Source organism: Protopterus annectens, chromosome 11.part0 (genome assembly GCF_019279795.1).
Source record: "Protopterus annectens isolate FY-2018-M chromosome 11.part0, PAN1.0, whole genome shotgun sequence".
NCBI classification, from domain to species: Eukaryota; Metazoa; Chordata; order Ceratodontiformes; family Protopteridae; genus Protopterus; species Protopterus annectens.
Window position 1 is genome coordinate 329,258,416 of NC_056745.1, and position 25,018 is coordinate 329,283,433.

The 25,018-nt window shown below is 43.0% G+C and overlaps 1 protein-coding gene across 1 annotated transcript in view; it reads right to left on the reverse strand.

Moving 5' to 3' along the window:
• Positions 1-25,018, reverse strand: part of WASHC4 (WASH complex subunit 4) — a 1,952,913-nt gene that overhangs the window by 277,130 nt on the left and 1,650,765 nt on the right. Inside the window, exon 34 of the mRNA XM_044087827.1 lies at positions 11,075-11,171. Coding sequence (XP_043943762.1) covers positions 11,075-11,171 — 97 coding nt within the window. The remainder of the gene's footprint in view (positions 1-11,074; positions 11,172-25,018) is intronic.

The window sequence follows — 25,018 nt, forward strand, 5'->3', positions numbered from 1 at the left end:
GATGGGAGATCGTAGGTTTACCCCGGGTATCACTTCTGTGTCACTGTTAGACAGAGGCACAGTATACTAACCTCGAAAAAGGGCATAGCAAAATTAATTTAAAATGGGTGGCGAAAGCCAAACACACTCTGGCTAGGCTTATAAATGCCCTAGGACAGATAGCCTAGTATGAACCTATGAGCCTATGCATGGTTTAGCATACTTTATTTATTACAGTTTGATGACCGGGGAAGTCCACTGGGCTTTGAAAGGCCCATTTTCAGTGGAGGCCCGGGGAGATAAGCTCCATGACACAGTTATAGTAACAAGACAAATTACAAGTCAAAATGTCAAAATATTATCAATAGCAAGTTAGAACCATCATTTAGAGGACAATTTGTTCAAAACAAAAGACATATAGTACATGTTACAGTACAACTTGGTGAATTTAGCTGTTCAAAAACAACAGACATACAGTACATATTACATTACAACTTAGTGACTTTAGCATAAGTCAATGACAGTATAGGTCTAGTGGTAGTGAAAATTTGTTCTATAGACAGAGTGAACATAGTATAGTATATACAGAGAATATGTTAGTAGAATAGAGGATGCAAGAGAAGAGTGATGTGTTGTGTGAATAAAATTTTGTTTTGCTCTTCCACACTCAAAAATGGCATTTTTTTAGAAAAGGTTGTGAATTACACAATCATTAATGATAATCATTATAATTATAGATTTTTTTACTTCAGAAAACACATGTCAATTCACACCCTTGTATTATTTCAACTTTCCAAGTTAATACAACCAATACTTAAAGTGTCTGATCAGAGACTTTTGCTTTTTTTGGCTTCATTCCTAATTCTAAACCTAAAAGACTGAGAACTATGCAACTAAACATGATATTAAAGGAAAAGGCTTTAAGAATGCAAACACAAATGCAAATAGATCTTCATACTTATTAAAGTAGGAAATAACAATCCTGCTATCAAATAATAACATGGCAGGCAATCTAGCAATTGCAATCGATCATCTATAATGTACTCCCTTAGTTCAAATCAGTCAACAAAAAAAAAAAAAAAGATTTTGCAGAGAAAGGAAACCTGTATACTTGCTTAGGTCTTCAACAGACAGTTTTTAACACAGGTCTGAGAGAGAACAACAGGCTGAAACTCTGCACGAGGATCAAAGTTCAAAAACAATCAACATAAATGAAATGGAAATACTCATGCTAAAACATCAAAACAGTGAGATATACCTTATTACTGATAAGTCTACCGAATTCCAAGGACCACCCCATCAATCACAGGTCTCACGAGTTTTGTTATAGTGCCTTGGCTCGCTCACAAAAAAAAAAAAAAAAAAGTATGCAAGCCTAGTGTCGTGCCAGTGATAGAAGCTGCTAATCATGCCAAAGATATCAAGATTTATTTTACTACGGCCCACAACTGCAGGTCTATATAAGTAGGAGAGAGTCGGCAGGGCATTAATAAACATGCAAATAAAGCATGTGCATACTGGGTAAATCCATACAAGCATGTTTAGTACATCATTAAAGAAAGCATGTAAAGTCACCACATTTTCTAAGCTAAGATCACCAGCATCTGCCAAGAAAAAAGAAAAATTTACTTTCATGTGGTGTGAGAAAAATCATGACACCAAAGGGTCAAAAGTCCAACATAGAAGAATACTGCACGAGTAGGAACAGAAAGCTTGAAGTGGAGCAATTACATTTTTTCCTCACTGAATGAGGTACTACATTTCTGTACCATCTAGGCATAAAGTTTTTCAATTAATTAATTGTATGGCATCCTCAAGCTGTTCACAAATTTGACTATTTTTGCAAAAATAACCTGAAGACTCAAGGGATAGAGTTACAGCTTTACTTTTCTTGTGCCAAAAGGATACAAATGAACAGCCACCAAACCTTACATTTCACAAACCTAATTTTGTGGCTTAAATTCATTTTAAGACCAAGCTGCCCTTATAACTATTTTCCCTTTTGGATCTAAGACAAGAACTTTACAATCAGGGTCCATAGTCTTCTTCCAAGAAGTGGAGAGGAGGGCAGACGGATTAGTTTGGCAGAAGGATTAAGGCCCAAGAGTGGACAGGATTCAGCCCTGTAGAAAGTATAACCTCTGACTGCTCCACCTTCTTTCACACACCCAGGATCCTGTTATTATTACAGTAGCTCTCCTGATCTAATTGCTCATTCAAACTTTAGGTATAACCTAGTAAAAAGGTTATTTGGTGTTCTGCTTCTTCCAATCTCAATATTAAGTCCACTGCATTTGACTCCACCTGGTCCATCATCTACCAGATTGCATTCAGTGTTCTACTTCGGCCATCTTCAAGATTAGGTCTAATGTGGTAGATTCCAGGCAAGTAGTGAGGTCCATGATCTCCTACCACCTCAACAGTTAACTGTTTTCTACTTGTGACTTGAGCATTCAATGAAGGGATTCCATGAAGGTGGACAGTTGAGCGAGTTGATGCAATTAAGCAATCTATGTCATGCATCATTAGTTAATGTTACCGAAGTCTCAGGGGAAGCATTTCCACCTTTGCAGCCTCAGGTAATAGAGTTTGTGCCCAATAACCCTCCACATTTTCCTTTTAGTTTTTCTTTGAGACTTTGATGGCAGGGAGAGCTTTGCATATCAGTAGCTGCCTAAATCTAAACAGATGGCTCCATAGAAAATAAAAAAAAAAAAAATGGATCACTTTGCCTACAATAATACAGGTACTTGCAATCCAGGTCTTCCTTTCTTGGTTAGAATATCCTTTCTCTAATATGCCTCTAAAGCAGCGGTCTCTAGATTTTTTTGCACCAGAGACCAGTTTCCTGCAAGACAATTTTCCACGGACCGGTCATCTCGTGTGCATAATAAAATGCATAGTATTTATTTACTTATTTAGTTAACATTTGTTTACTGGGGAAGCCTGACTGGACTAGCAGTCCATTTTTAGCCGAGACCCAGGGAGAAAAGCGCCAAAGTATGATAAAACGTCAATTGGCAATAATTACAAAAAAAAGTGTACATTCTGCTTAACAGCATAACATTGATCTACTATGGTCGAGAGGGATGTAAACCTAATGGCAACCTTACTGACTTTCTAAATTTATAAGAGCAATATTTAAAATCTCTCCCTATTATTTGGCTCTGTCCAGCATACCTCTCAACTGTTGTTTTCTGGGAACTCGCTGGCAGATCATTGAGGTTTGAAGTCAGAAAATGACAGACAGTTGAGTTTTACACTTCATGCCCTACAGAAAATATATGCTAATGCAAAACTTGTATTTCTGTCTAAGTTTGTAAGAGCAGTACTTAAAAGTGTCCCTACTTCTGGGCCTTTGTCCCCCCATTATTTTTGGCTTTGTCCAGATTTCTTGCTCTCAGAAGTTGAGACGTATGTGTCCAGACTTACTGTGCGAGAGGTTGAGTGGTATGTAAATCTAACGGCAACCTTGATGACTTTTTATTTTTATAAAAGCAATATTTAAAATCTGTTCCTATTATTTGTGGCTCTGTCCAGATGTATTTCAGAAGAGGTTGAGTGGTATGGTGGAGAGGTACACAAACCTCACTGCTGCTGCCATTAATCTCTCACACACACATACACACACGCGCACACACATGCACACACATGCACGCACACACGCGCACGCGCACACACACACACACGCACAAACGCACACACACACACACATACACTTCTGCTTTCATGCATGCATTCGCTCACACATGCAGAAAGAAACACACACACGGACACTTCTACTTTCATGCATGCAATACACAGACAGAAATATATACACACACACTTTTTTCGATTTCCTTGACTTTTATTTTACAATTGCTTAACAGCAAAAGCGCTGCTTAGTGAGTGTAAAATAACAGCTTGATCGAGCTCACTGATCACTCTCTTGCATACACATACACACACACACACACACACACACACTGTGCTTTTATGCATGCATTCACTCACACATGCAGAAAGACACAAAATAGAAGTTATGTCCTTACCATAACGTTCCATGTGGAGTGTTCATCTCGCCTTTGTTCTTACACATGGGTTCGGAGCCGATCCTCGGCTCCGTGCCGGCCTCTTGCAAGCTCTGCATCGAGAAGAAGCTCGAGACAATCTAATACCCACAATCCCCCTCTGCCTTTACCTCAGATCTAGTTTGCAAGCAAACCAATCTACATAACAGCACATTCATGCCATACATCTATACATACATAAACAGACACATATAAAATATATGTGTATACCAACTATGTACACAGAATAATGACAGTAGCAAAAAATGCTTCTGGCCAGGCATCAAAGAACGTTCTTCGTAAGGGTGGGAGGGTGGGACTGTAAGAACAAAGGTGAGATGAACACTCCACATGGAACGTTATGGTAAGGACATAACTTCTATATGTGATAGTGTTCAATCTCGCCGTTTGTTCTTACACATGGGTAGCGTCCCTAGCTCCTAAATCCTGAGGAACTCACGGGAGGACGTTCTTGAGCACAGTGGAACCAAAGGTTGCCCTGTCCCTCGAAACCTTATCTACTTTATAATGAGAAATAAATGTATGTGGCTTAGACCAGGTAGCAGCCGCACAAATAGAATCCAGAGGTAGGCGAGCTGCATGAGCCAAAGACGTAGATATTGATCTTGTGGAATGTCCTTTGGGTTTGTTCAGAAGGGGTTGATTTGCAGAATCGTATACATAGATTATACAATCCGTTAACCACTTTGAAAGAGTTCTTTTGGTAACTGCAAGTCCTTTCCTGCTATCAGCAAAAGCCACAAAGAGTTGATCTGTTTTCCTGTGATCTTTTGTTCTATCCAAATAAAACCTTAGCTGTCTGTGAACATCCAATTTGTGTAACATATACTCCATTTTGTTGGAGTGGTTTTTGAAGAAAGTGGGTAATTCAATGGACTGATTAATGTTGTTAATAGAACACACTTTAGGGAGGAAGGATGAATTGGTTCGAAGAGAAACTCTGTCAGAGTGAAAGATCAGATAAGGGTGCTTGATGGAGAGAGCCTGAAGTTCAGACACTGCCTAGCAGAAGTAATGGCTACCAGAAAGAGAGTTTTCCAGGACAAAAATTTTAATGGGCAAGAAGAGGCAGGTTCAAAGGGGGCAACATTAATTTAGATAGCAACAAGTTTAGACTCCAAGGTGACGTAGGAGATCTGACCGGAGGTCTAATATGAAAAACTCCTTTTAAAAAGGCTTTACAAAGTCTGTGAGCCATGATAGGAGCTCCACATTCTTCCACATGGAAATTCGAAATGGCAGCCAATTGAACTCTTAGAGTAGCAGGAGAAGCACCCTGATGAAATAAGTCTGTTAAGAACTCTAAAATCTTATTCAAAGGAGTTGTAAAGGGATCAACGTGGTGTGTATTCGCCCAGAATACAAACCGTTTCCATTTGCTAGTATATGTTTTAGTAGTGGAAGCCTTATGCGAAGCCACTAGTATATTCTGGACTGCTGGTGACAAGAGATCAGACCTGGCTAAGTTGGGAATTGGAGCAGCCAAGCTGCTAGATGGAGTGACAGAAGCGCGGGATAGGGAACCCCTGACGAGTGAGTCAACAGATCCGGCTCTGGGTCCAGAATCCAGGGTCCCCGAATGCAGTGAATTTTCAGGGAGGGAAACCAAATTTGACGAGGCCAGAATGGAGCAATGAGGATTATCGTCCTGTGAAGGTTCCTGGCTTTCTGGAGAAATTTCGGTATCAGAGGAAATGGAGGAAATGCGTACAGGAGTCCCGGGGGCCAATCGTAAACCAGTGCATCCCTGGGGACTTCCCCTGGAGGGGGTAATAGGGCAAAGTAGCTCCTGCATTTGGCATTCATTGGAGACGCAAACAGGTCGCAGGAAGGCTGGCCCCATGTGCGAAAAATCCTTTTCGCCACTGACTGTTTCAGAGACCACTCGTGCGGTAGCAGAATTGCTCTGCTCAGCCTGTCGGCTATGACGTTGGATGACCCCGGGATGTGCATTGCTATTAGAAAGCGACCCGTGGACTCTGCCCACTGCCAAATTCTCATGGCCTCTCTGCATAGTTGATAGGACTTGGTTCCCCTTGTTTGTTTATGTACCAGACTACCGACATGTTGTCCGTCTGAACTGCAATAGTCCCTAGAGGAAGAAGGGGAGCAAAGTGTTGCAACGCTAGAAACACTGCCCTCAACTCTAGAACATTGATGTGCAGATTGTATTCCAAATTGGTCCATTCGCCTTGGACTGTCTGTCCCTGAAAGATGCCCCCCCACCCTATCAGGGAAGCGTCCGTGGTCACCGTAACTGTGGGCGTGGGTAATACAAACGGCCTCCCTGGGAAAGGTTGCACGTTTGGAGCCACCAGTTTAGATCTGTTTTGCAAGTCTTTGTTATGAGAATCTCGTGTGTTAGAGGTAGTTGCTGGAATGACCATTGAGCAAATAGCAGCCATTGTAGGACTCTCATGTGCAATCTTCCCAGGGGAATTGCAATAAGGGAGGCTGACATGAGGCCCAACACTTTCAGTACTAGGTGTGCAGGAGATTTCCTTGACAAGAGTAGAAGACGAATGTGAGTCTGCAGTGATGATATCCTTTCTGGGGGAAGCCTCAGAATCAATTGGCGTGTGTTTAACTCTGCTCCTATGAACAAGATATTTTGTGATGGCTGAAGTAAGGATTTTCCGAAATTTACGGAAATCCCTAGGTGAACACACAGTTGAAGAACATAGTCTCTGGCCTGCAGTAGTTGACGCCGGGTGGTGGCTGAAAGGAGCCAGTCGTCCAGATACGGAAACACCTGGAATCCCTGACGTCTCAAGTGAGACGCTACCACTGCCATGCATTTGGTGAAGACCCTGGGGGCTGAGGTCAGACCAAAGGGCAGGGCTCGAAATTGAAAGTGACTGGCACCCAGCTGGAAGCGCAAATGATCTCTGGATGCCCTGGCCATTTTGATGTGGTAGTATGCATCCTCTAGATCTATTGAGCACATCCACTCGTCCTTCTGTAGAAATGGAAGGATCGATTGAAGCGTGACCATTCGGAACTTTTCTTTCTTGACGAAAGTATTGAGGTAACTCAGGTCTAGAATGGGCCTCCAGTCCCCTGTTTTCTTTGGAACTAAAAAGAACCTTGAGTAAGTCCCGAATCCTTGCTGGTCCGCTGGGACTGGCTGGATGACTCTTTTTTTCTAACAACTTTGAAATTTCTAAAGCTGCTGGCTCTCGCAGATGGGGCGGTACATCTGGGAGTCTTTTCTTTGGAATGGGATAGGATAGGAAGGGTATGGTGTAACCTCTGGTAACTACGCCTTTTACCCAATTGTCTGTAGTTATATCTTGCCAGGCCTGAGGGTATAAAGCTAAGCGACACCCCACTGCCTCCAGAGCAGGACAGTCGGGCCTCCTCTCAGGAGTGCTGAAAAGGTTTACCAGGGAGTGTTTCCCTGTCACCTTGATGTTGCGGACCCCTCTGCTGCCAGAGCGGCGTCTTCCACCTCTGCCCCTCCTCTGCCTCTAGAGGGCATCACCCTGTGTGCCCGGAAAGACCCTTGGTTTTGTTTCGAAACCACATTTTCCCACCGCGTTGCCCTTTGGGGTACGGTCTGGTTGGGGTGGAAAACGGACTCCGACAGCAGACAGAGTCTTTCCCTCTTGTTCACACCGGGTAAGGGTCTCCTTTACCTTGGGGCCAAAAAGAGTGGCACCGTCAAATGGGGCGTTGTAAAGGAAGACTTGAAGGCTTCCAAAGGAGCATAGGCGCATCCAGGATTGTCTACGAAGAGCAATCGCTGAAGCTGCTGCCCTACTCGAACCTTCGCCGTAGGAAATCAGCCTCATGGACGAGTTAACAATCGATGTTAGGGTATTAAGTTGCGCTGTCACTTTCTCTGAGACAGCTGCATCTGTAGCACCCTGGAGGGTATCTCCCAACTCTTTGACTAGATCCCTCTGCAGACGTGTAAAATGGGTCAAATAGTTCAGGGACCGCATGGAAAAAGCCGCTGAACTAAAAATGCGCTTCCCATATCTATCCATCGTTCTAGAATCTTTATCAGGCGGATGGACAGACGAAGAAGACTCCGACATCTCCTTTTTCGTGGCTGCAGCCACCACCATAGCGTCTACTGGAACTCCTTTAGTAAGGTAGGACTTATCCTGAGGTGCTGTGATGTACTTGTTCGGTTTCCTAGGAACAGGTTCCACTGTGTCAGGAGCCTCCCACGCCCTTCGAGCAATAAGTTCCATTAGTTCGTCGAAGGGCGGAGTGACCCAGGAGGAGGAAGGGCGAGCACCAAATGCCTTCAGCAGAACTGACTCATCCTCAGAAGGGGGAAGGGACTGCCAGTCACCTCTCTGTTTCAGGATCTCCAAAATGTCTGAAAAAGAGACATCTTCTGAAGGTGACTTAGGGGACCCCTCTGACTCATCTAAGTCAGTATCAGATGTTATGGATTCCTGTGGAGAATCCAAGTGTCTCCTCTTACACAGTCTCTTCCTAGGGACTTCCTCGTGGGGAGCATCCGAAGAAGCCTCGGAGGAAGAGGGGGCACCTCCAGGGGTGGCTGAGACACTGGTGCCCGACGCTTGGATGTGGCCGTGGGTGCAGATGAAGACAAAGGCCCTTTATGGGGAGGAGAAACTGCTTCCACTGATGTGGTTGTCTGGGTAGACAACACCTTCCTCATCAGGTCGAACGCTCCCGGGTCCCGCATCGAAGAGTCTCCCGGTTCCGAAGAAATGGGAAGAATCCCCGACACAGGTACCGAAGGCATCGACCCCGAGGACGGAGCCGAATCGATCCGTGCCGAGGCCCCGAGGGGGAGAGTCGGAACCGACACGTCGGTTCGACTCGGCCCCGGAACCAAGAACAGACCGTCGGCTCCGAGACTCCGGTACCGGGTCCGACGGAGTCGAGGTGAGGGGAACAGACCGAGAAAAGGACGGTTCTGGACCCAAGGGCTCCACAATCAGCAGATCAGCCTCTTCCAGCTCCAAAGACTGAATCGGTCTCGGAGGAGGAATGGATGGAGATACAGGAAGGCCTTCAAGTTTCGACACCAGCTGGGTGGAAACCGAAATAAGTTTAGAGAGGGCCGAATGCTCCAACAGCTTCTGCACCACACGATCCACATCGACATCCGAAAGTTTGGAGGAAGAACGGGTCGAAGGAACCGAAGACGGAGCCGACCTCAATATGGCCGAAGGAGGGAGCTCCATCACCGGTTCCAAGACTCGAGGCTCAGGAACCGACACCAGTTGAACACTCGGCCCCGAAGTCTGTGGAACCGGTGATCTAACCTTTGAAGAAGAGCTCGGAGCCGATGACCTGGGCTCCGACGTCTTCGATTCCTTAGAGGACTTCGATGCCTGGTCAGAAGCATCCAAAGCCTCTTGGAAAGCTGGTTTCAAAAGACCCCTGTCCATTAGTTTCCTGCGCCTATCTGTCATGACCCTCCCACTGAAAGAGTGACAGATGGAGCAGTCCTCTTGTAAGTGGAGAGGGCCAAGGCAGTAGACACAGGAACTATGGTTGTCAGTGACCGACATTTTTTGGCCACACTGACAACGCTTGAAACCAGACTTTGCCTTCTCAGACATTGTAGGTAATAAACAATTCCAGAAACAAACACACAGTCAAATCCGGGAAAAATAGTCACAATCAGGTAAATGTCAAATCCGGTATAAATTTGTCTCAATATGGTAGTATATGGAAAGGGTGTAGGCCCCGATACAAAATACCGATAAAAAGGATAACGGTACCAAAGAATTACGGAACCACAACACAATCACACTAGTAATACTGACAATATCAAGTTAAATAGAAATCTCAATAAAATACAACAAAAAGTTATATCTTAGCTTAGAAAACCCTCGAGCTAGCTCCCAACGATGCGAATGCAGCAGCGGCAAACTAGATCTGAGGTAAAGGCAGAGGGGGATTGTGGGTATTAGATTGTCTCGAGCTTCTTCTCGATGCAGAGCTTGCAAGAGGCCGGCACGGAGCCGAGGATCGGCTCCGAACCCATGTGTAAGAACAAACGGCGAGATTGAACACTATCACATCACACACATACACAAATTTACTTTTTCGTTTCACTCCATGCCTGGCGGCCCAGTACCAAATGATCTGCTGCCTGGTGGTTGGGGACCACTGCTCTAAAGTAAGTCCTTCCAAAATACTCAATCTATTCAATTTGCCACAAACAGCATCTGTCATTTTATCCAGCTAGCCCCCAGGACCAAGCACTATCGTACCTCCATAGGAAAAGCTCAATGGCTATCAGTAACCACTCACTCAGCCATTTGCATCTCCACATTTACCTTCAAAATTTTTATGAAAATTACCGTCCTACCATAAATAAAAAGTAAAAATATCTTCATATAATGTATGTACTCATGAAGACAATTCCCTGACCTTTCAAAGATCCTCTTTTATCCACCACATTGCTAAAAAAAACTTTTTGCAAAACAGTGCCAGCAAATTGGAACCATTTCCCATGAAACATAAGAAAACTGACTAGTTTCTAATAATTTAGAAAGAAGATTTTCGCACATTTTTTTTTTTTGCTTCAGGGACACAGGACAGATGATATACCCTTCAATAAAGCATATGAACTCCAAACATGACTAAACACAAATACCATCCCTTTAGACTAAATAAATAAATCTAAATATCTAATATTGGTGTTATAAATAATTATTTTTATTTTTCATTTTGTTTCTTACCTGAAATACAACACATGAATCTCAAATATAATTAAACTTAAATTATTTTAATATATATAACATATTGTTGTGATGCTCTAACACTGCAATAATCAGAATTCTGTTGCGTTTAAGATTCCCGCATATGTGTAATTCTGTGACATTATGACCGGATATGACTACCCGTGTACCAGTCTATGTAAAAATGTTGTAAAATTCTGTTTCTATGTGATATGCAATGTAAATAACTCTGTTATAATATGTCTTCTTGTAATTGCTTCAGTACACGTCTGGCTAAAAAGGGTCCTAGGTCCAAGTCCACCTACCCAGTTAATAAATAAATACATAGCAGTGCACACTCACCCATGGCAAATCCGTCATCTGTAAAAGCAGCACCAACTTTGTTTTTCTTATTCAGCTTTTCCTTACAGCTGATGGAATGCTCCACAAAATTCAGTGTCTGTGTAGCAATAAAAATTTTTCATTATCAAAAAGCATGTTAAGGTTTATACAGGCATATAGTGCTTTTGGCGTACTATTGAACTATAAATAAAGTACAGTTGTGTAAAAGTACTCACCATAATCACATATTTTCAAAATAGTGGGATTGTTGCTGCAGTGCACTCATAAATTAACAAAACACAACTACAAGGAAGATGTCAGTCCTTCAACCAGATTTAAAGAGCAGTCAGAAGCTTCCAAGGTAGTGTGAGGTAACCTTGCATGTCATGGTCACCAGCAAGATGTCCAGCTGTAAAGGAGAATGTAACCTTTGCAACTGACAGTCGCCAATATAGGTCTCTGTACTTGCTTACCTAAGCTCAGATTAGAACAGCAGGCTACTACTGAACTCAGATACCTGTATGAAAGAATGAATCCTTAAAAATATGTACCTAATCCCCTGAGAGATCCCCCACATACTGGAAACCTCCACCATCAGGAAATTACAAAACCTTTACTTAAAACTGACCCTGTAATCTGCACTAACAGCCAATACTCATGACAAAGAGTGAGAGGAACACAGTCAGAAAAATATGCATGACTAGAAAGAAGGAAAAAGAAGGCCGGATCATTTATGACAGCAAAGATCCTACCTATATGACCAAAATGCTTATGAGGTGTATCTTCATGTAACTAACATGTTTACCATAAGGATCAATGTTACGATATATACTCATAAATTAAAAGGATATTACCAAATAAAGATCTGTGAACCCAGAGGAGGGTGGAGGACTAAAGTATGCAGAGACAAATCCACACTTACTCCTAGACAAGACATGCAGTTTGTCATACTGACAATTACTATTAACGGGCCCAGACAATATCCCAGGATCCCTTCTGAATAGCAGGAAACATGACCTATCAGGGCCTCTGGAATTACTATTTAACTGTAGCCTCCAAACAGGTTTCGTGTCTTATGAAAGGAGAAAGGCAACAATCATCCCTCTGCACAAAGATGGGCCATTTACAGACTCGGGGAAACTACACACCCATAACTCTCACTAGTCTTGTATGTAAAGCCATGGAAAGAATTATGATGAAGATGATCAACAGAGACATAGTAAACCTCCAGACAATGGACCCAACCCAGTTTGGTTTCATCAAGGGCAGATCATGCCTATTCAACCTGGTGGACTTCTTTGACAAAGCCGCCAAAGCAATGGATGAGGGCAAAGTCATTCACACTGCCTACCTTGACCTGGTCAAGGCATTTGACACAATACTCCACTCAGGTACTGTTGACAAACTCAAGAGGTTAGGTATAATGTCACCCGGTGGATAACCATCTGGGCTCACAGACAGGACCCAGGAGGTTAGAATTGGGGAGTCCACTCTACAAAGTGGGCAGTCACAAGAGGAGTCCCTCAGGGATCAGTCCTTGGACTGCTCCTTTTTGGCATTTACTTCTCAGAAGTCAAGGCCAATGTCAGTGGTCTCTGGCTGATTAAATTTGCAGATGATTGCAAATTAGGAGCTGTCACTGAATCTCACACTGACACAAATGTTCTCCAGGAGGGGCTGACACAGACAAACAACTGGTGTCAGAGCCATGGACTAAAACCTAATGCCAAGAAATGCATAATAGTATCCTTTTGGAAGTCATCCATCCCTGGTAACCATCATATTGACAACACACCCCTTAGAGGTGACCCAGTAGTCGGGGACTTGGGACACACACACACATAATAATCTAGCCTTTGACCATCATCTGTTTACAGTGGTGAGGAAATCCATTCTATGTTGTGCAACTTATAAACAAAGGTATGACATCCAAGTCCAAGGATGTCATTTGTTCCACTGTATTCGGCATTCCTCAGACCTATCACTGAGTACAATGCCCCCTTTGGTATGTACCTAACCAGGCATAGCCAACAACTGGAATGTCCACAGAGGTTTCTCACTAAAAGAATACATGGTGTAAGTAATATGTCCTATGCAGAACATCTCAAGGCCCTATATCTCTGTATTCTCTCTCTTACAGGCTTTTGAGGGGAGAGCTATGCCTGGCATACAGGGCATTGTCAGATCCCACTTTGATGGACCTCCTGCAAGCCCATAAAACAAACAGCACCAGAATTACCCATTCTAAAGACATAAACCTTGCCTGCAATATAAACAGGACCTGCTGGAGAGAGAGGTATGTATCCCAGAGACTACCACATCTGTGGAACTTTTTCCCCATCCATGTGAAGCAGAGTTCCTCCCTAACCCAATTCAAGTTCAAGTTGGACAATTGGATGGGAAACCAGAAATTCATCCCTGGTTTGGCACCTCTAATGGACAGAGATAACCTGTAAATGGTTGATCTCTCAGGCCCATGCTTACACTTATCAAGGATATCAGAACTTGTCAGAGATTTAGGATGCATGGCTTGGCTTAAAAAGACCCTTGTGGTCGTTAGCCTAGTAAACAACTACAAACCTATCAGCAGAAACTTTCTTGCCACCTGCTCTGCTAGAGGGTGCTCTAAATTCTCCAGTTAGAGGCTATCTGAGTTTAGCAACAGAATATAAAGCAATCAGCTGAATATCTGCAGAGGAGTCAGTGTGGATAATGGTCTTCACCATTTCCTGGCATGAGGGAGACTACCTGTCAATGTTTAAAGTCTTTTTTATGTTAGTACAGAACTTGTGTTACTTACAAAGACAGCAATCTCCTCACATGTCCGTTGTGGAATGTCTGTCTGGCATCTTCCTGTTCTCTGCTCAGTTTGTCTTTTCCCTTTTCGCTGAGTGGAAGTTCAAAGGAGGGTGGGCAGACTTACTGATGACATGACCAAGCCTGCTAAGGACTCAGAACTGCTGTCAAAGCAACCAAAAGCACACATCCACTAAAGAAAAAAGTGAATCCTCAACTGCATACTTATCTGCCTATTCTCTACGATAGATCAACATGGACAAGAAGTAGCACACGTGATGCTGAACATCTGTATACATGGTCAGCAGTAAGAAAGTTCTGAAGATGGTGTCTATATATGTCTCAATTATACTTTAGTGTTGGATGCATTCTAAGGCAGGAGTACACTGCACCACACAGAAAGAACATGAACTCTTGAAGACTAGCTGGATGGATGGTATATCTAGCAGTACTCCTTATTTCTGGGACTTTACTGCAACAGTGACCTAATTAACATCTTAAGATCCACAAACCAATAGCTAACAGAAGGAAGCAAATTCTACAGTCACCATGGTGACTCTGTACACTTAAGCCAAACTCTGGAACTCAGTACCAGCAGATCCTTGAGCAGAATCCAACCACAACAAACTTCTCCTCAAATCAAGACACATCATACTTCCAAACAGAAATGGAACTCTGACATACCCAGCATTCTCAAATATATGTTACTGACATAAACTCTGTACATCAATTATACTTAGCCCACCAGACTGTACTAAGTTCTATTATCCATAAATTTATAACCTCTTCTCTGTTACTAACACTGTTCCCTGTCTTTCTCAACCTTCATTTCCAACCTTTTCCACGTGTCTAAGTTAGCTACACAAGTCTTTTCTAACTCTTTTGTCATTGGTAATATAGTTCTGTGTTTCCTGTAATAACAATGTAAATGTTCACAAGGAATGTGCAATTTTCAAAACCTTCTACTGTACTGTGCATACAATTATGTTATTTTATACATATTATAATTCCATGTCAATTTCAAATCACAGGTACTCTTGTTTTGGAGCTATTCACCACAGGCCTTCACTAAACATGAGTTTTGTCACATTTGGACTACTCTTGTTAACACGTGGAATGAATGAATAATGATTAAATAAACAGATGTATGAATGAATTTCCCAGAATGGGTATTTGACAGCACCTGAGCTAGCAGTTTTGAAGGCACACAATAAGTTTTCAACCCTAAAAATGAGGTCCCAATATGGAAAGACAAGCTTTCGAGGAGTTCTTAAATGATGGGCTGGTGGATATCAAGCAAGAGGAGATGGATGAAAGTTGCACATCAATGGAAAAACAAACTAGACCTTTATCATAAAAGCTCCGACAGGTACTGAAGGTCATAAGGGATAGTGCTAGTTGTTGATCAAGCTTGTTAGAACAAAAGAAGATCATGTTCCAAAGGCTGGCTGTGCTGAATTAAAACTTTTCAAATACCACTGAGCTGTAATCTTGCATGGTGGACCAGCAAAATAACGGTGGATATGAACTGTACGGCCTTCAGAAACATGGCTTTGAGCACAGTAGAAAGACCAGGGAAGTGAAATAGTGATGCAAATTTTCCACTGTGAACATCTTACTGCTTATGAGATCACTAGTGAGTCTATAAAGGATTCTTAAACAGTGATACTGGTTTGTTATAGTGATAGTGGTCCGATATAGGATTCTTAAACAGTGATACTGGTCCTGGACCAAACAGAACCTGCCAGGCTTTGTGGGAGCAGAAGTCTGACAGTTTCACATCAAAAAAAGACATTCTCAAATGCATCTTTATAAGCTTTGGTGAATGGGGGGATAGCCAAAGTCCCAGGCTGTTTGATCTTCAAGGGCTCATAATATTACTTCATACAGGAGATAGTTCTTCTAACCTATCCAACACTTAAAATGCACTCTAATTAGGCTAATGATATGTATGATACAAAAATCATCAAGAGAAAAGCCTGAGGGAACTGCACTGTCATCAGTGCCAAAAGTTAAGGGAAGGTGGATCTGGTCTGAAGAGGCCTGGCCCCTTTTCTCTACTTCTAAATCAAGTGACTCCTCAATGGAGGGATTAGTTTCTCTTTTACTCTATGGTGTCTACCTCCGAACAGGTGAACAGCCAAGTCAGAGAGGGCCCTTTACTGCACTGTGAAGTACCTCTGCAAGTATCTTTAAAGAAAAGACATAACACACTAGATACCTGTGTATTTAACGTCCATGTCCCAGAAGTATAAGCTTCATACATTTGCTGGGCCAAAGGATTATCCCTAAAAAAAGGTAGACATTGATTACTGGCTACCCTACATGGATTCTCCACCTGCACAGCATTCAATTAATATTCCTAAAGTGCTAGCAGTCTGCTGGAAGTGGTGAGCTTAATGTAACTCTAAAGCCAGAGGTACACAGGTACCTATGAATCCAGACAAATGCCCCTATGATCACTTCAGGACCAGCGTCCAGATATGCAACATCAGCACATGCAGAAAGAGGGCCCCATTCTAATGCCCTGATGTCTTGCTCAAATTGAAGCTTTCATGCCATTTTATCACCAAAACAGCTAAAACTGGGAGGCATCCACACTACTGCGTTCCTGTACTGGGGTATATAAAAAAGAAGTTATGTACTTACCATAACGTTCCATGTGAGTTGTTCATCTCGCCTTCATTCTTACACATGGGTTCGGGTTCGGAGCCAATCTATCGGCTGCAAGTCGGTCGCTTTACTAGCTGAGGATCTCAGAGTAGCTTGAGGCCAGGTCCCTATCCCATGATGCTTTCTATCCTACCTTAGATCTAGTTGAGCATGAACAGATATAACCCAAAGAATACTCCAACTGGAGTAAGAAGTCCCAGAACAAGACCACCAGACCTCTAAGTCTACTCGTTCTTCGAGACCCTGGCGGGGGAAAGCGGGTGGGAATCTAAGAATGAAGGCGAGATGAACAACTCACATGGAACGTTATGGTAAGTACATAACTTCTTTATGTGAAGTTGTTCAATCTCGCCGTTCATTCTTACACATGGGTAGCATCCCAAGCACCCTAATCCTGGGTGGCTCAGGGGAGTATATTCATGAGGACAGTGGAACCAAAGGAAGCCCTGTCCACTTTGTATTGAGTGATAAAGGTATGCGGCTTAGACAGAGTGGCAGCTGCACATATATAGTGTCCAAAGGCAATTGAGCCACATAAGTAGAAGAAGTGGAAACAGCCCTAGTGGAATGTAATGTATGGTTTGCTGAAGAGTACATAAATTTAATGCAGCTGGTTAACCATTATGCAAGGGTGACTTTAGAGATTGGTAATCCTTTCTTAGTGTCAGCATGAGATACAAAGAGTTGGTCAGATCTTCTAAATTCCTTTGTCCTTTCCAAATAGAATCTCCATTATCTGTGGACATCAAGTTTATGCAACATGTACTCCAACTTATTAGAATGGTTACTGAAAAAGGTTGGAAGTTCGATAGTTTGATTCAAGTTAGTCTTGGAACACACCTTTGGCAGGAATGAAGGGTTAGTCCTCAGTGATACTCTGGGTGAAACGCCAAGTATGGGGATTTGATAGAAAGGGCTTGAAGCTCAGACACCCTACACGCTGAGGTAATGGCCACCAAGAAAATAGTTTTCTAAGAAAGAAACTTCAAATGGCAGGATGATGCAGGCTCAAAGGGAGGAAGAATATTACATGACAGCACAAAATTTAGATTCCAGAGTGTAAAAGGTCGTCTAACAGGCGGCCTAAGATGAATGGTACCCTTCAGGAAGGCCCTACATAATCTGTGAGACATCAAATTTGATCCTTCATCTCAGAGGTGAAAATTCGAAATTACAGCCAATTGAACTCTTAATAGTGGCAGCTGCAGCACCTTCATGAAAAAGCTTAGATAGAAATTCCAGGATACTAGCAATTGGGGCAACATAAGGATCAATGTTATTCTGGGAGGCCCAAGAAGCAAATTGCTTCCATTTACTAGCATAGAACTTTCTGGTGGAAGCTTTATGCAAATATACAAGAATATGCTGCATCTCCGAAGAAAATGTGTATGACCTGGCTAGGTTAGGAATTGGAGCAGCCAAGCTGTCAGTCTGAGGGAACAAAGGGAGGGATGGAGGTCCCCTGAAGAATGTGTCAGCAGGTCTGGAACTGGGTCCAGAATCCAAGGTTCCTCCAGTTGATAGTCAGAGGAAGGGGAACCAAATCTGTCAAGGCCAAAAAGTGGCTATTAAGATTACAGTCCTTCCCAGGCTTTTGGCTTTCTGCAAGAATTTCGGAATCAGGGGTATAGGTGGGAAGGCATACAGGAGTCCCAGGGGCCAATAGAGTATGAGCGAGTCCCTTGGGATGTCCCCCGGAGGGGGATTCAGGGCAAAGTAGCTTCTGCATTTAGCATTCATGGGGGATGCAAACAGGTCACAGCAAGGCTGGCCCCATCTGCGGAAAATCATCTCCACAACTTCGTCTTTGAGAGACCACTCGTGCGGTAACAGAATGGCTCTGCTCAGTTTGCCCGTTATCAAGTTGGATTTCCCCAGGATATGCATTGCTATCAGAAAGCACCCGGTGGATACTGCCCACTGGCAAATTCTCATGGTCTCTCGACACAGGGGGTAAGACCTGGTTCCCCCTTGCTGGTTGATGTACCAGACCACAGACATCTCTGTCTGTATCACAATCGTCCCTACAACGCAGAATTTTCAAAATTGATAGTGATGCCTAACTGAGAGCTGAGTTTGAGTGTGTGATCCTTGAACAGAATTAATTGATGCCTGGAGGCGGCGGTAAGGAGTCAGTCATCCAGACATGGAAACACTCGGAATCCTAGGCACCTCAGGTTAGCCGTAACCACTGCCATGCATTTGGTAAACACTCTGGGGGCTGTTGTGAGTCCAAAGGGCAGTGCTTGGAATTGGTAGCGACTGGCTCCCAGCCGGAAATGCAGATGATCTCTGGATGGTCTGGCCATACTGATATGGTAGTACACATCCTTGAGATCTATAGAGCACATCCAATTGCCCATTCCGAGAAATGAGAGTAGAGACTGAAGCGGGACCATCTGGAACTTCTCCTTCTTTACAAATGTGTTGAGTCTGCTGAGATCCAAGATGGGCCTCCAGTCCCCTGTCTTCTTTGGAACTAAAAAGAATCTGGAGTAAGTTCCGGATCCTATCTGGGCTGCTGGGACTGGCTGGATGACTCTTTTTTCCTGCAGTTTCTGGATTTCTATGGCTGCTTGATCCCGGAGACTGGGTGGAATGTCTGGGATTTTTTTCCCAACAGGTGGGGTTTCTAAGAATGGAATGATGTAATCTCTGGTAATGATGCTTTGTACCCAAGTATCTCTTGTAATTCCTAGCCAGGCACCCAGATACAAAGCCAAGTGACCCCTGACTGCCTCCAGAGTAGGATAGTCGGGCCTCCTTTCAGGAGCGCTGATAAGGCTTACCAAGGAACTGATCCCTGTCATCCTGGTTCTGCAGACCCCCTCTGCCACTGGGGTGGCGTCTTTCATTATTAACCCCTCCTCTGCCCCTGGAGGGGGGTTCACTACGTGTGTTCTGGAAAACTCCTTGGGACTTTTGGAACCACATTTTTCCACCTTTCTGCCCTTTGGGGTATGGTCTGGTAGGGGTGGAAAAACGGACTCCTACATCAGATAGAGTCTTTCCCTCCTGCCCACACCTAGTGAGGGTCTCCTTGACTTTGGGCCCGAAAAGAGACAAGCTATCAAATGGGGTGTTGACAAAGGAAGACTTGAAGGCTTCTGCAAAGGAGCATAAGCGCATCCAGGAATGACTCCGAAGAGCTATTGCTGAACCAGCTGCCCGACTCGACCCATCAGCTGCATAGGAAATGAGCCGCATGGATGAGTTAACTATGGAATTAAGGGTATTAAGCTGGGCTATCACCTTCTCAAAGACACCTCCATCTATACTACCCTGCAGAGTATCTCCGAGCTCTTTTAAGAGATCTCTTTGAAGATGGGTAAAATGAGTCAAGTAGTTAAGCGATCACATAGCAAAGGTCGCAGAACTAAAGATGCATTTCCTGTACCTGTCCATAGTCCTGGAATCTCTATTAGGAGGATGGACAGTAGAAGAGGTTTCGGACATCTTTTTCTTGGTGGCTGCCGCCACCACCATGGCATCAACCAGAACTCCCTTAGTGAGGAGCATCTTGTCTTGGGGGGAGGTGATAAACTTGTTGGGCCTCCAAGGGACCGGTTCCATAGTATCAGGAGACTACCACGCCCTTCCAGCAACCAATTCCACTAGTTTGTCGAAGAGCTGAGTCACCCAGGAGGTGGAAGGTTGAGACCCAAAGGCTTTCAGGAGCACATCCTCAGTAGGGCTAACGAACTGCCAGTCACCCCTCTGCTTAAGAACTTCCAGGATATCAGCAAAGGAGATATCCTCCGAGGGGGACCGTGGGGGCCCTTCTGATTCCTCTAAGTCAGTGTCCGATGTTAAGGACTTCTCCAGGGAATCTAAATGCTTCCTCTTACAAAGTTTTTTCCTGGGAACCTCATCAGTGGGAGCTTCTGGTGAGGTCTCAGTAGAACAAGGGTCACCTGATGGGGTTACCTGAGGCTCTGGGTCTCGATGCTTCATAGGGACCTGCGATGTAGAGGCAGAAAGCGGCACTTTAGGGGAGGAGGAAGAGGGACCTGATGAATGAAGTCTATGTCTTGGATGACATAACCCACCTCATAGCATCAAAGGCTCCACTGCTCCGACCCGAGGAAGCCACCGGTTCCAAAGAAGATGGCAACCTCCCCGCCGCTGAGACAGTGGGCTCAGAGCCAGAGGATGGAGCTGAGCTCATCCGTGCCAATGCTCCGAGAGGAAGGGTCAGAACCGAAGCATCGGTTCGACTCTTCCCCCCCAGAACTGACAAGAGTGTGTTGGCTCCCAGACTCTTCCAATGGTGCCGAAGAAGTCAGGCTTGACGGAGCCGATGGCACTGGAACAGGTCTCGGCTCCAAAGGCTCCACAATCATCAGATCCTCCTCCCCCCACTCCGAAGGGCCTGCTCGGCTCGTCGGAGTAGTAACAGCAGGTGCATTGGTCTTAGGCCCAGAAACCGGTTGGGATGAGGCTGATAATAATTTAGCCAGTGCCGGGTTCTCACGAAGACTCTGCACCACCCGGTCCACATCCACATCAGAGAGGGTCCTCGAAGAACAAGTTGAAGGAACCGAAGAAGCCACTCATTGAAGAAGAGGCGATCTCAAGGTTTCGGAGACCGGCTCCGAAACACTGGCTCGGTGCACAGCTCCGAAGACTGCGGAGCTGGCGACCGCACCTTCACAGTAAGGCTCAGAGGATGCCTTAGATGACTTCGACCCCTTCGATGACTTGAAGGTCTGGTCAGCATTGTCCAAAGACTCCTGAAAATCTGGCTTCAATAACCCTCTATTCTCCAACTTCCTTCTTCTCTCAAGCAAAACCCTGCTACTGAAGGAATGGCAGACAGAGCAATCCTCCTCGAAGTGAACTGGCCCCAAGCAATAGACGCAATTCACATGGGAGTCCGTGATGGACATTTTCTGCCCGCATTTTGGGCACTTTTTAAATCCTGATTTTTGCTTCTCCTTTTGATCAGCCATACTAGGAGCAACACCACAGTAAACACTAATCTGAAGACAAAAGGATTACTGTAGAACAACAGCACACACGAAACACCGCAAACTCTAGCTACTATAAAAAAATGAGTTGTCAGACCGCTGAACAACTATCAAAACTAATAATCTAATATCTAAATATATTTCTAATTTTTAATATGTAAATACACTTCTATCTAATAACAAGCTAAACACACATACTATTAATATTAATACTATGTAAACTCACGCTAAACAGGATAGGGATTAATAAACAAAGGCCTAAGAGCAGCTGCTCTGAAAAGGACAAACTCTCGTCAAAACTCTGAAAAAAATTAAAGCAAACAAAGGCTAACTAGCCCAATAAGCAGTATAACAGCAAGGTTAGAATGCGAGAAAGCTGGCTTTATACTATTTTACTTAGGCCGAGTCTTATCTGATACCAAGGTTACCTCCTGACGTTTGACGAAAATAATGAGCAAGGTTATCCTAGGACCAAAAAATTCTGGAGTCAGAATACTCTGTTAAGGCAATTTCCAACAGTTCCTCATATAAACATGGATATGATTCTATTTATTTATTTATTTATTTTACATTTGTTGACCGGGCTAGTCTAGCTGGACAAATATCCGTTTTCAGTAGAGGCCCGGGGAGAAAAGCTCCAATTACCTGAAGTAAGAAAACATTATCAACAAAAAACATGATAAGCAAACTACAAAAAGTACAATGGTAGGCTTGTGTAAGAATTTAACAATAAAACAATTAGCAAACACAAGGCAAGTTAACCAAAACAGCTGGTTAACAATACAAATTTCAGGTATGCAGTATACTAAAGTTAGAGTAATAAAAACAGATAAGAAAATCACAAAAATGGAATAACATGGAGAAGGAAGATAAAACAAAATTTTTTTTTTTTTTTCTTAAAGTAAATATAAAAGAAGTAACTGTCATTAGGCAATATGTTATTTAGAGGCCCAATTAGTGGATAGTAGGGGGAGATAGGAGTAAGGGAGAAGTAATTTCAGTCAGGTTTAGCACAAGGACATAGCCACTGAGTTTTAAGATATTCTTTGATGTGTCTTTTGAAAAGGGGTGTGGAGTCTAGGTTAGTTATTTCTTGAGGGAGTTGATTCCAGATTTTCCCAACAGAATTTGAAAATAATGAGTCACCAGCTTTATTGTAAGATTTAGTCGGGGCTACTAGGAGTTTATTAGCAGAGCGTAGAGTAGCTAGGTTCTTATAAGGTGAAATAAGTTTTGTAAGGCTTGGGGTAGCTTCAGGGTAGTGAAGAGACTTATGAATGATAAGTAGTTGCTGATAGAGTAAAAGGCTATTTAGCTCTAACCAATTAAGTTGCCTGAGGTTGAGACAATGGTGAGTTCTGAAGGGAGTAGCAGTAATGAATCTAGCTATACTATTATAACAGGTAGAGAGTTTGGTCATGTTATTTTTTGATAAGTTAGTATATATAGCAGAGGCATAGAAAAGGGTAGAGATCAGGTGGGTCTGGGCAATGTTTTTTCTGGCTGCTGGGGTAAGAAAGGGTTTAATTCTGTAGAGAGTACCTATTTTTTTGTTAACTGATTTAATGGTGTTGTTAATATGGTCATCAAAATTAAGATGGTTATCAATAGTTACACCTAGTAGGCGAGTGGTCTTGTCTGGGTTAATACACGTAGCATTATTAGAGGAGATAGTGAAGAAAGGTGTTGAAGATTTGTGAGTAGGAGTGAAGAGAAGAAGTTTTGTTTTTTGGCATTAAGAAGGAGGGAGTGTTCCATAAACCACTTTTCTACATTATAGAAGACTGTTTGGGTGAGGGACTGGAGGGAGGAAACATTATTAGCAGCACAGATTAAAGTTGAGTCATCAGCATACTGAATGCAGATGGCTTGGGGTATATTCACGTGTAGGTCATTTATAAATAAAGAAAAAAGAAGGGGACCTAAAATAGAGCCTTGAGGAACCCCAATGTTTACTGGTAGTAAGGAAGATAGTTTATTGTCCCATAGCACTGCTTGTTGCCTGTTTTGGAGATAACTCCTGAACCATTGAAGTGTTTGTGAGCCAAGGGAAATGTGCGTTAGTTTATCAAGAAGTATGTTATGGTTAACCATGTCAAAAGCTTTTGACAGGTCTAGGAATAGAGCAGAGGAGAGAAGATTATTGTTCTTGTTGTTATTTATAGTGTCAGTGAAGGAGAGGAGGGCAGTTGTAGTGCTGTGGGAAGGTCTGAAACCATGTTGACAATTTGCTAGTAGTCTGTTTTGTAGAAGATAGTTGAGAAATTGTTTGTGTATGCATCTTTCCATAATCTTTGCTAATGGGGAGAGTAAGGCAATGGGGCGAAAGTTTGAGAACTCAGTAGAGGAGCCACCTTTATGTAGAGGAATTATATGAGATATTTTCCATAAGGTGGGAATTTTTCCTTCAGAGATAGTCCTATTAATAAGTATGGATATGGGGTAGTCTATAGCTTCTGCAGCAATTTGTAGGTATTCTGATGGCAGTTGGTCAGCAGATGGAGTACAAGGTTTAAGTTTCTTGATAAGCTTATAAATAAGAGATGTAGCTACAGGTTGAATGTGAAAGGCATTCGAGGTGGTGCTAGGGGCATTTGGTAAGATACCTGTGGATGAGGGTAATGAATTAGCTAGGGTTTGAATGACTTCTGTAAAATATTTGTTAAAGGCATCAGGGATTTGGGTGGAATTGTTAAGGTTAGGGCCTGAAGGGGTTGGAGTAGTTGTATGTCCTGGTTTAAGAAGTGTGTTAATACCCGACCAGAATTTTTGAGGGGTGTGTTGACTGAATTGTTGAAGGTGTAGATAAAATTCCTTTTTGTCAGTAAGAGTATCTTTTTTAGTTGCATTTCTTAATTGTTTAAAGAGGAGGTGATCTGATGGACATTTAGTAGCTCTCCATTTAGCCCACATTTTATTTCTCAGGATCATTTTCTTCTTAGTTTGTTTAGTTAGCCATGGTGCTATTTTGGATCTTATCCTAGTAGAGCGAATGGGAGCGTGAAAGTCAAGGATCTGTAGAAATTTAGTATTAAAGTAGGCTGCTGCTTCATTAAGTTCAAGGTGAGTCAGTGGAGACCAGTCACATGCTTTTAGTTCAGTCAGGAACTTTTCAGGATTAAAGAATTTCTTTGAGCGGGATGTCTTGAGTTTATGGGTAGTTGGGATATGCAATTTTTGTCTAACAACATATGTGAGCATATGGTCACTAATATTATCAGGAAGAGTTCCTGGAGTGTAGATGTTAGGATGGTTATTAATAAGGATCCAATCAAGAGTTGTTTCTTTTTTGTTAGGTTTGTGGATTCTAGTTGGAGTGGTTATTAATTGAGAGAACCCATAAAGGTTTATGTGGTTAGTAGGGTGCTGGGATGAACAGGTTAACCAGTCAATGTTGAAGTCACCAAGTATTATGGTTTCTTGGGGTAGTTGGTTAGAAAGTGAGCTAAGCAAGTTTTCAAGAATATGTGTATTATTTCCAGGGGGAAGGTACAAACAAATTAGAAAGATTGATTTATTACTGTTA